This window comes from Camponotus floridanus, unplaced genomic scaffold (genome assembly GCF_003227725.1).
Source record: "Camponotus floridanus strain SB8 unplaced genomic scaffold, Cflo_v7.5 scaffold38, whole genome shotgun sequence".
NCBI classification, from domain to species: Eukaryota; Metazoa; Arthropoda; class Insecta; order Hymenoptera; family Formicidae; genus Camponotus; species Camponotus floridanus.
The window spans coordinates 824,454-837,562 of NW_020229525.1; the positions used below are offsets into that span (position 1 = coordinate 824,454).

The window sequence follows — 13,109 nt, forward strand, 5'->3', positions numbered from 1 at the left end:
TAAATATTAATATAATATTTTATTTATATAATTATTTATATATTTTATATAATTATTTATATATTTTATTTATATAGTTATTTATTTAAATATTAATTAATTAGCGACGTTTTAATTTCTGTACAGATTAAAATATCAATGATTCAATTATTCAGCTTTAATATCAATCCAAGATCTTTAAAAATGATTAATGATAGTGGACAACTTGATCTAGTCGCGCTTAAAAATGTGAGAATGGCGGATGATGGTCTGTATGAACCACCCTGTATAATCTCGGAGAGCTGATCTTCTCTCGGGCGATGCAACTCAAATGCATAGAGCGTGGCGCATCTGTGGTAGACGGAAGTAATGAATGTGACCGCGCGCTTATCTAGTTTGACACTTCCTTGCTAGTCGATCGCATGTGCTCGTGTATCCATATGAATCGGTCGTCGTTTTCAGAAACGTCATAAAAGCACCGCGATTAAATCCCGCTTCATTCGTCGATTAATTCATCGATTTACGTAATAGATCGTAATCAAATTCGGTCTTTGTTATGCTGGTCGCGTTGCCCGCGCTGGCAGCGCGTTCCCATTGCCTCATATCTTGGAGAATAATATCCGGTCGTAGAACCGCATCGAGATTTTTGCATTTGAATTCCATTCGAAAGAACGGAGTTACACAGGCAACTTTAATCTATCAAAGATATGGTTGTGAAAAATATATTATATCAGAGGAATTTAGCCCATATGAATTAAGCACTTGTAAAAAAGAAACATCTTTTCTCATTACATTTTCATTATTACATTTAAATTTTCGATTAATGTTTTATAATATACTTAATAATGTACATTTAATAATATAAATATATATTTATTTATAAATGTATAATAAATAATTATAAATTTCTTCCTTTCTCTAAAATGTAAGATATTCTTCTGAAAAATAAGATGCACTTTTTGTACCAATCAATAAAGATACAGCATTCAAGAGATTTGATTAGAGTATGAATTCTTTTTTATTAATATAACAGAGATTATTGTAAAATGTTTTTTTTTATTTTTAATTAATTAACATTATCACATCTATAAATCTCTAATAATCTCTAATAATATCTCTATATAACGTTATCCATAATATTATTCATAATTAAATTATTAAAATTATTATATTATTAAATTCAACTCGAAATTAAATGAAAATTAATTAAAATTAAATTATTATTAAAATCATTATTATTCATATTCTTTAATTTGTTAATTTTTTTTTCTTTAATCTTTAATTGTTAATTTGTATTCTTTTCTTCGTTAATTTGTTTTTTTTATTGACAATATCATTAATGAAATGTTTAAATCAAAACCTTATATAATACGCAGTTTTTGAACCATGAATCACCACTAGTGGTTATCGCGAATTTGCGTGCTCAGCGATGATAGTGAATGTATTAAGAGGGACAAAGAAAAGTTGACAGTAGCAAATACATTATCTTTGGAAGAGAGACATCAAAGACACTTCAGTTGACCTTCCAACCTTTGCAGATCGCAGAGGGAATGATAAAACTATCGAAGAACCAGCCATCACAGCGTTTACTGCACTCTGCGACCTGCGTTTCCTTTTACGTCACGTTCTCGCGTTCGATCGACTCGAACGATTCTCTGCAATAACGATATCTGCGGATTTTCTACTTCCGAGAAAGTTTCTCGAAATTTTATTTATTTAGCATTTGAATGTATTTTATTTAGCAAATTATACAACATGTATTTCATTTATTGAAAATTTACACAATTAATTTCGTTGAGAATTTTTTATTTGTTACAGAACTTAATAAAACTTTTTTGATAATTTTTTTATTGCACGATATATTGTAAAACTGAAATGTTTACTATTTTATTCAATTAAGATTATAACTTGTAATATAATGGAATTAAGTTTTTATATTATTTTATTAAATCTTAAAATTAAAGAAAAAGGTATTTCTTCGTAAATGGCTTTATTCTAAATAAGTCAATCAGTGATGCATTTTTAAAATTCTGTTGCTTTGAAAAGAATGAATATTTGGAGGATTAACACGATAACGACGCTATTGTGAAATGTGCATTCTACGAAAAGGGATCCATGTCTAGTTTGAGGACAATGCAAGCAAATACCTGTGTAGTATTTTATTCTTCCTGACTGATCCTCGAGCCGGTTACCTGCGCAGGTAGGTTTCTGAAAAAATCAGGTTCTCGTGAATTTTTTCGTTTTACATCGTAAAAAATCGATGATTAATAAGTAGTTTCCAAAATCTAACGTACTTGTGTCTCTACGTATTGTGTATGCGTGTATGTTATTATACCAAACTTTCTCTTCGACTTTTAAAAATACATTCTATAAAAAATTAATTATATTGTTGGAAAAAAATATTTTATATGTGAATATGCTGGTGGGATATTAGACAATATTTTTATTATAAGTTATTCAAATAAATGCGCGCAAAATTAAACATGTATTTCCTGAATAGGAAACATTTTTTAATTAATTGATAGTTAAAACTATAAAAAAACATATCTAGCAAATAAAATAAATTACATTATAGTAATATAAATAATAAGTTTAATAAATGTTAATTATTATTTAAATATTACGAAATGCGTAAAGTGCGGATATTTTCGTGATTATATATTGGGGGAAGAATAATTTGATATTTTACAATCTAATTTATGTGGTTTTTGAATATTCGTCTCTCTGCTTGAATTTTACTAATCCCAGTAAAGCATAGAAATATTTGACTACGATCAAAATTGTCGCGACCTCGAATTCAATATATTTTAATCGAGAATATCAAATAAAATATTTGAACAAGCAGTCTCAAAAATTTATATTAAATCGAAAGCGATTTTTGATGAATTAATCTATGTTTTTTTAAAAAATACACGTAGATATATTTTATATGTATATTTTTTATATAATTTTTCACTATCAAAAGAAAAGCAAGTTATAATTAAAAACAAAATACATATTTGATTCGTAAATAGTAAATTTAAAATTTCTAAAAAAGACACATCTTAAATTTTTGTAAGATCTTTACATTTCAAAATACTTAAGAATTGAATTTTTGGATTTTCTATGACATATGTTTCTTGTGTGACGTTTTCTAAAAATAATTGAAATTAAATATATCGAATCAAAAATAAATTTCTATTTCATGTGCACAATTTTCTCATGCGTAAGATTTGTCGAGTGAAACATCTTTCAGTTTCAATTACTCACCGCATTGTGGAAACGAAGCAAATGATCTGCCAAGTGCATGAGAGAGTTGTCGAGACTCTTTTCTCTATGGATTCTTTGAGTGGCTTACAAAGGATCTCTTTTCTTTGATAAAATTCTCCGTTCAAGATCGATTTTGGATAATTGATAAATATAAAGAATGTATTTAAATATATATCAAAACAATTCAATATTTTAATATATTTTATATAGTTTACATAGTTTTATATAATTTTTTAATTTGTTTTAAAATAATAAAATGTTATTCATGATTAATATTCAACAACTATAATGTTTATAGTAATGAAAATTTTTTCTTTAAAACTTGTCCATTGTAATGTAATCCAATTAGATTGAATGTCCAATTGATACTCGAGATATTATAATACTATACATTGAAGGAAATCAATTTGTTACGAGTATATTATAGATTCAAAGATCTCGATCGGTTATATATTTCATAACTCGTGGAGGTGTTCATTATTATACCGCTATTATTATCACTGTCGTGACGGTGGCAATGATCTTGCCAAGGCTAGAGATCAAGGCACGCGGTGATGATAATGATAACGAGAGGAATTACCATTCGCTTATGTGTGCAATCAGCACATCCTTGAAAATTACACCTTGAAGATTGCAGTAAAAATCTTGGAAAGATTTTAATATTAATTGAATCAAATATATAATTATTTTTATTCTATTTTTTAAATCTTTTCGAATTTCGAGAATAATGAACGATATCACGATGCGACGCACAATAATAATGATGATGATATATTTAAAAACTGGTTGGGTTGCAGACTTGTTACAATTTTTTCTTCGTGGTAATGCAGATGTACACATTACATCACCGGATGTTCCCTCAGTCGTTGACGTTAGACATTAAGGGACTTAAACTAAGAGAAATGGGAGTCGCTCGGCAACATGCTTGCTAAAGGCAGTAAAAAAGAGAGACAACAAGAGAGAACTATGGAATGATTTAATAGATAACTAAAGAATTTTAACAAATTGTACAACAAATAATATTTATAATTGTTTCTATAAATTACATTTTTGTTATATTTTATTAAAGCTTATTTTAATCAATATTAAATATAAATTATACAAAGGATTAAAAAGCTCTTTGATACCTTGAATTTATGAATATATCTACGCGATTCGAATGGAATTTTATACATCAATCTATGAATTAAATATTTTTGTAATTAATTTGTAATTAATTTGTTTTTTTATTTATATGTAATTAAATAAATTTTAATTTAAAATATGACTACCATTGTCTGTCAAACTGTTTGTCCTTCCAAGCATTATATGAACTAATTTATTTAATTTTTGAATGTTATTACATTATGTCGCGCAAATCTTTACTTTATCTTTCTGATTTAATGTTCACCGAAAGAGAGGGACTGGCCATAGCTACTTTGAAAATTAAAAGTAATACGGTTTTAAAGTAACACTGTATTCTCTTTTTTAATTATTATGTAACAGAATTACTCAATTATCGCTAAAACATCGTTATTTCTACACTATTACTCTTTTTGCATACAAAATCAATAAACAAAAACTCATCTTTAGCAGAGAGTCTAAATTACGTGACAATGTTTCTTAATCGGTTCATTGACGCGCTTTATTTTACTTTGAAATATCTCTTTACCCTGCAGCAAGGCTTCGCTTTCACCGGGAATCTTATTAATAAAGAATATCGCTCGTCTGTAGACCGTTTAAGTTTGCAGCGCCGCGGGGGCGTTCAATGACAGTTGCGTGCCCGGCGACGTAGACGGGCGCGATTACTCGCGTGTAACCGCGCGTCGAGATGTAACACGCGTCAACTGCCCTGATATGACAACTCGAGACTAACCATCAACTACGGGACAATCTAGCCATCAGTCTTAAATGGAATATATTTACGGTCGGGTCGAGTGAACGCGGCGATGCCCAACACACATGACATCAGCATCCGCTTTCCTTCGTCGGCATCAGCTCTTTGCTTTTCGTGGTCATTTACTCATCTGGGGGGAGCCTTCTTCTCGTCGAATTAAAGTCTTCAATTTGCGACTGAGACCGCGTTGCAATCGCGATGACTTTGATCGTCGGTGTAGAACGGATGTCGAGGATTCGAAATTCGATTATGCAATGAACGGCGATTGTAAGCTGATTGATTTCGAAGATTGATCATAATTGATCGCCTTGACTTATTGTATTTGATGGGCCTTGATTTATCGTATTTGACCTAACGCTTGATATGTAATAATTCTAGACTGCAATCGCTATTGCATTGTATGCAAAATACGATTTTATCGTTAAAAATACACGAGATAATCTTTTTTACAAAATGTCTCAGAATTTCAATAAGTTTCTGCTACGAATATGATTTATAATTTTGTAGAAAAAGTTGCGGCTCGAAATAAACTTTCTTATTTATTTTATTATTGTGATAAAATAACATTATGTGTATTAATATTGTTAATTATTTATGATATAATTGTATATAATATAATTGTATTGTGATATGTTAATTGATTATAATATAATTGTAGCAATTGTGTCGAAGGAAAAATTTACATTTTCTTTTCTATTAACTATATTAATTATATATTTTCTATTAATTATTCTTACATTTCTTACGTATTAAAAAGAAAAATATATACGAAATATATCTTCCTATATAAGAGATAATTATATCTAATATAAAAGTCGGGGTCAGGTGGATGCTGAATATTTTACCAATCCTGACTTTTCTCGCTTTAAATCGATCTATAATTGTCAGAGAGAGCTTATTAATATACACATATTATGTGTGTGTGTTTTTAGTATTTTGCGACGTGACGAGAAAATCCAGTTCTCGACAGAGAATGCATAACCGACTGGCTTTTGCTGATCGGGCTCTTCGTTTGATAACTGCACCAGATAAAGAAAGGTCGATAAACGTTATACGAGATGGCCACCCTGTAGAGCGACCAGGCCATCGTTGGGAAAACTAGTCGGCTTTTCAGGGTGGAAGGTAATCGGTGGTGGAGCGCTTGCGCCTGAAACGCACCCCCTCCGTGAAAATTTACCCCTCGTTGTTATCGCCATGTCAGGAACCGGCAGTTCCATCTCGGGCGGACAGTCAGCAGGGTTGGTGGATTTTTCGCGCTTTTTCTCGTCGATTGCTCGCGTCGCGATCGCCCGCGTCGATCGGACGATCGGCTGATACGTCGCAGGATCGTCGCACGACAAGACATGCGGAAAGAGCGAAGGTCGAAGGGCGTTTGAAGATGCAGTTTCGATCGACCCCTACGAGCGGAACGAAAATCCAGTCGCGTCCTCGTCGCGTCGCTCCGCGTCGTCGTCATCGTGACGGGACGTCGTTACCGCTCGTCGTTGCCCCGCGAATCGGTCCCACGGGGCCCGTAAACGTCGAGGGATGCTCGCGGAGATGGTCCGGCTGTCCTACCAACACAGGGCGTTCTACTGCTACGTGATTCTGAGCGTGTGGATCTTCCTGCTGGTCGCTGGTAAACGCAACCTCGTGATCGTTGATTTTGTGTGCACTGCGGTGGACGCGGGTCTCTTCGATATCGTAATCGAAATCAAATCACATTCCTAGGAATCGATGTAATTTTCAACGAGTTCAATTGCCGTAAATTTGCGAGAATAATTACGTATATTTATTTGCGACATTGTAAATCAATAAGATATATTTCGTCGTGCCTAAAATTGAACTCGTCTCGATTCAACATAGATATCGGATATTAAACATCATCAAATATATTTGCGTCATTTTATAAAGCTTCTAAAGCGCTTTCGTAGATTTTTAGTTTCATATTTGATTGTCGGACGCTAAGAAGCTTAAATATTTAAACTCTTTTAGCACGATTTCAGCGAACTTTTTATCTTTAAATATAGGGTAACATGTAGATATTGTTGCAGTTATACACTTGAGCGCTTCTGTTCGTTATCACTTAAGTTTTAATAATAGAGCTATAATGCAGCAGAGAACTTCAGTTTTTCAATAATGGATTATATATAGCTGAATATTGTCACGTGTTTATCGAGACAATGCGACGATTCTATTTTCTTTTTATCATCAAGTAAAGGAAATGTGCAATCATAGTTGTTGACACAAATGTCAACTGACTGTAGGAAAAATAAATCTATTGAAATCAGTCCTGAAAGAATCTCTTTCTTCATGTTAATATCAGATCTTCCATTTAAAGGATAATCGGGAAGATGATTTTTAATACAAATTTATTAAAAGTTTAATTTTTTAAATATTTATTTAGTTTTTTTAATATTAATAATTTAGTTAGTTAGATTTTTAATATTAATAATTAATTTTTTAATTTTAACATTAATAATAATAATTTACACACACGCACGTATATAATTTCATATTTAATATTAATATATTTTATAATGTGTTTAACGTTAATATTAAACAATTAAATATTAATATATTTTATAATTAATTATAATGTGTTTAATATTAATATTAAACAATTTAATATATTTTATAATTTTGTAATGTGTTTTTTATACGTGATATACATAAATATACGATACGTGATATACATAAATATTCTATTATTGTATTCATTGAATACAAATACTAGATTATAAAAGTGTAATGATATAAATCTAAGATTATAAACAGATTTTTCATCGCGCAGGCATGTATAAATATATCGGCGTGGATGAGAAAACTTCGGTGCAAACGAGAATCTTAAATAACGATTTGTCGCTCCGAGAATTCCCGAGAAATTTAAAATCGGACGCGAAGACAAAGAAGATCTTTCGTTTTTGCAATTTACCGCACGAGATAGCTGCAGAGACCGAAGGTACGTTCTACACACCTTCTATTTTAGATCTTAGATTATTCTATTTTTGCATAAAACGTGACCAATAAATCAGAGTAAATATATTCCAGTTATTATATAAGATTAATAATTCATAAGGTCAATAAATTAATAAGATCAATAAAGTCGTATTAAAAAAGATCTGCGAATAAATTAAGAGAAATGGTTGAAGGTTGAAGTACATTCTCTTTGCGCGGTAAAATCGCAATAAATAAATAAAATCGATATCTTTTATTATCTCGAGTCGCGGAAAACTACTTTCAGCACGTAATTATACGAGCGAATGTGCATTAGAAATTTATTTCAAATAGGAAAACTCGACGGCAACTTGACGTTAGGCGGCATTCTGATTTTCATTCGTCACGGTGACAGAGGTCCTTTGACGCACATACGAAATATAAGCAGCATAAATTGCGGCGGCGAGACCGGCGCCGGTGGCGTAACGGAATTGGAAACGATTTACGAGAATTATGTAAATTTCGTGCAAAATGTGTCGAGCTATTCCAAGACCGCCTGGGCCCAATTCCTGGGGCCGTTTCACGGGCTGCCCGTGTTGCCGGCGAATGCACGCGACTGCAGGATCGGTCAGCTGACCACCCTTGGCATTCTGCAGTTGCTGAAGACCGGAATCCTGTTGAGAAACGCGTACTATCACAGGCTCAATCTCGGCAACGGCACCACCTTCGGCAGGGACGTCATCGTCTACAGCACTTCCTATCGTAGGACTGTGCAAAGCGCCGTCGCGTTGCTCTACGCGCTCTTCGAAAATGACGGTTTCCAGAATCTGGCGAGGATCAACCTGCAGGAAAGCCAGAGCTATGCGTTTTGCAACAATGAATGCGCCTGTCCTGCCGCTGAGAAATTTCTGAAGCAGCATTTAAAGGTAATTGCATGAAAATAAACATAAATAAATCACATTTAGAATCTAATTTTTCGATCTAATAAAAAAAGTACTTCATCTTGTGATTCTAGTTATTATTTTATATTATTTGTAAAATTACTGTAATTTTATATATTTTATAATAATTTATAAATTCATATTTTTAAATGCATGCTCTATAAATCCGTTTAAAAAATAAGATCATGTGACATTGTTTTTTTTCTGCAAGATTCGAATGAATAGAAATCTATGAATAATTATAATGAATTTAAAGAAATATTTATAGACTCTTACACATTTTATTGAAACTTGTGATTCTAGTTATTATTTTATATTATTTATAAAATTACTGTAATTTTATAAATTTCATAATAATAATAATTTATAAATTCAGGTTTCATATTTTTAAATGTATGCTTTATAAATTCGTTTAAAAAGTAAGATTGTGTAACATTCTTTTTTTTTCCAAAATTCAAATGAATAGAAATCTATGAATAATTATAAAGAATGTAAAGAAATATTTATAGACTCTTACACATTTTATTGAAACCTGTGATTCTAGTTATTATTTTATATTATTTGTAAAATTACTGTAATTTTATAAATTTCATAATAATAATAATTTATAAATTCACATTTTTAAATGCATGCTCTATAAATCCGTTTAAAAAGTAAGATTGTGTAACATTCTTTTTTTTCCTACAAGATTCGAATGAATAGAAATCTATGGAAATTTTATGAATAATTATAATGAATTTAAAGAAATATTTACAGACTCTTACACATTTTATTGAAACTTGTGATTCTAGTTATTATTTTATATTATTTATAAAATTACTGTAATTTTATCAATTTCATAATAATAATAATAATAATAATTTATAAATTCATATTTTTAAATGCATGCTCTATAAATCCGTTTAAAAAGTAAGATTGTGTAACATTCTTTTTTTTCTACAAGATTCGAATGAATAGAAATCTATGGAAATTTTATGAATAATTATAATGAATTTAAAGAAATATATACAGATTCTTACACATTTTATTGAAACTTTCTTTGCGCGTTTCACCTTTCTAGAAATAGATATAAATCTGATATTACGCTCTTCCTTTTCATTTTTAAAAAATAAAATCTTTAATAAGACATTAATAAAGTATTACACATCTGCACTATCTTATCGAAATAAGTTTTAATGACCTGAAGTCTCATTTTATGATCTATTTTCCTGTTTTCGAAAAAGTTAAATAATCTGCAATAATCGCACTCTTCTCCCACTTCCTCAGGAAATCCGATTAACTAGGTCATTCAAGGCTGCCAGATTGCTGATTCTTCAACGTTATCTGAATAAAAAATATTTGCACGCGATAATATTTTTTCCTACAGAAATAATCTTGCGTTAACGCGTTCGCTGTCCATGCACTGCGCGTGACATGTGGAAATATATCACATGTGATGCATGTGTGATGATGTCAATTTTTTCTAAATTAAAATTTCACGAGTGAAACCACATGGTTCGTTCCAACGTGTAGTGTTAAATATTAAATACTTTGATGATTGAGTTTCATGAAGCCTCGTGTGAAAAAAAAAAAGATCCTTCTAATATAATTTAAACGATCCTTTTAATATAATTTAAACGAATGCGACAAGAAGCAGAAAAATTCAGAATCTAATTAATTCTATTAAGAAAGCGGTGTTACCTTTTTTATATATTTAGAAAAATACTTTTGCTGAAAATTAATTGAGCGCTCTTGAGAAAATAATCCCGAAGATCTCCGGGATCGCGACGAGACAATATCGCGCGAGATTCTCCGCACGTTGCTCTACTTTCCCCAGGAGACTTCCAACCATCTAAGATCTCATCCGGCGGTCGGCGAGCTGATCAAACAGGCGGCAAGTGCCGTGTTCGAGCTTCCGGATCAAGCGCAGACCTGCGACCCGAATACGCTGAGGGACGCTTTATTAACGTACGTGTGCCACGGGGCCTCCCTGCCGTGCGCCGACCTCGCGGAGGACGCGTTAAAGACGACGACGCAGAGGACGTGCGTCAAGACCGACCACGTTACCGGGTTGTTCGCCTACACGGACTGGGAGTCCAAGCAGGTCGCCAAGAGCAGCAGCCGCAACAAGTACGGGCTCCTCAAGGCGTACGGGATGCTGCGTGGCATCGTCACCTTCATGCTCCGCATCATCTCCGAGGCCAGGCCCAAGATCGTCCTCTACTCCGGCCACGACAAGACTTTGGAGTACCTTGCCACCGCTCTTGGCGTGGTCTCCGACGTGGCGACTCATTACGCCTCGAGGCTCGTCATCGAGATCTACAAGATCAATCCGAGGAACGACAATCGTCTCGCCAGCGATTTTTACTTTCGCGTCGTCGCCAACGGTCGGGATCTCACGCCGAAGATCCCGTTCTGCCGAAACGCGAACACTTATGTCAGCGACGACGGGGATCAAGGAGCGGGCAAGAAGGGCGTCGTCAAGCTGTGTCCGATAGAGAACATCGTCCGACAATTGCACGATGATTATTTCGTGCCGTTCAACGCGACGAACTTTAAGGATGCTTGTTCGAGTCACAAGATTCGCTAAAATTAATTGAACGTGATGGTCGAACGAAAAGATCCTCCATAAAAGAGTAGGCGAGTTAAAAGGAATTGAGGGAAAATTATTTGATAAAAATTAAATAATAATACAAATTATCCTTAAAATTATAGTACTCTAAGATTTTTAACACTTTTATGGGTTCTCCATTTGGTCTCTCTTTTATTCTCAATATATGGGACTTTGTAGTTACTCTATTAGTAACCACTCAGACAGCACACATGTCCAAAAGACATCTAAAAGACACTTTAAAGACGTCTTAAAGTCCTCTAGATGTCTTTTAGTGCTGTCAAGTACCAAGTATATGTGAGAAATAAAAGAAAAGTCTATTTGATATATATCTCAATTTGTAAAATAAAAAATTTATGTCTTCTCTTGTAATCCAAATAGATTAGCATCTTGAAGAATAAAAATGAATGATAAAAATTAATCGATAGAAATAAAAAAAGAGAAGAATGAAGAAACATTGGAGATGTATAAAATGCCAGTCTCCCGTTATAGAGATTAGAAGTTTGACTTTACAAAGGGAATTCTTATCAATTCTTTTTAATTCATTTACTTCTTGCATGGAGATTAGATTGGGTCGAATGAGTTTTTGATTAGCGCTATGTGTCGTAGAACATAAGCCAACGTGAAAGTAATTACCAATATTAATATTCGAAAAAGTTTAAAGAGATAATCCTTAAATTTTTCCAGTAAATTCTCATATGTGCGATGAGATATAAGTCACACTTAGAATTCAGTCTTTCCACTTGACAAGAAAGTAATCCATCTTGATTCTATTGTGAAATAGTCGTATAGAAATACTCAAAGTTCAGTTTAAATTTCTTTTACATCTCTTGATACATCAACGCATATACATTTAAGAAAATTTCAGATTGTCAAAAATTATAAGAAAACCGAAAAAACAAAAGAGTACATAAATTGTCATCTTAGCAAGGAACAGGAGCCTTATCTTCATATAGATCATTCATCTAAAACTTTAAAGTATCTTTAGATAAATCAAAGAACGATAGCACTAATGAATCGATTAGTCGATTATCACATATATTTTATCATACTCTAATGTATATATGTATATATATATATATATATATTTAGCCCTAGAAATATATATGTATACTAAAAAACACAGTCGTATTTTTTCTTCAATTAATAATATGTAATAATATATTAAACATTTATGATAAAATGAATATAATATAAAAGATACAAGATTTGTTTTAAAGAAAATATTTATATGATAAAGATTTTTCTACGACTGTGTATTCATCTAATTAATGGTACTATTTTACGCCAAAAAATTTATACATTTTAACAAAAAAAAAACACAACTACATGTATATTAAAAGATCGATTTTTATTACAAGTTTCGGGAAAAGTATTACATGCAACTCGCGATATATAAAAGGCTTAGTACAATTTGTCGATAAATAAATAATGAATGCGCTTACAGCGTAGAAGGCACACACAGGTTTACATACTTATATATTACCTACAATATATTACATAATTTCATGGAATAATAATATCATAAATACAAGCACAATGTGTTCAGCTTAACATC

The 13,109-nt window shown here is 32.0% G+C and overlaps 1 protein-coding gene across 1 annotated transcript; it reads left to right on the top strand.

Moving 5' to 3' along the window:
* Positions 1-6,299: 6,299 nt before the first annotated feature.
* LOC105249549 (2-phosphoxylose phosphatase 1) lies at positions 6,300-12,597 on the top strand. The gene is made up of 4 exons (XM_011255110.3): positions 6,300-6,722; positions 7,878-8,045; positions 8,375-8,946; positions 10,778-12,597. Exons 1-4 carry the CDS (start codon positions 6,632-6,634, stop codon positions 11,528-11,530), a joined length of 1,584 nt encoding a protein of 527 aa, XP_011253412.1. The 5' UTR covers positions 6,300-6,631; the 3' UTR covers positions 11,531-12,597.
* Positions 12,598-13,109: the final 512 nt, after the last annotated feature.

Bases quoted from the DNA above. Each gene is read 5' to 3' on its own strand.
- LOC105249549 (XM_011255110.3), top strand. From the start codon at position 6,632: ATGCTCGCGGAGATGGTCCGGCTGTCCTACCAACACAGGGCGTTCTAC. The intron at 6,723-7,877 runs GTAAACGCAACC...TTCATCGCGCAG, and splicing joins GATCTTCCTGCTGGTCGCTG to GCATGTATAAATATATCGGC. The intron at 8,947-10,777 runs GTAATTGCATGA...TACTTTCCCCAG, and splicing joins TTCTGAAGCAGCATTTAAAG to GAGACTTCCAACCATCTAAG.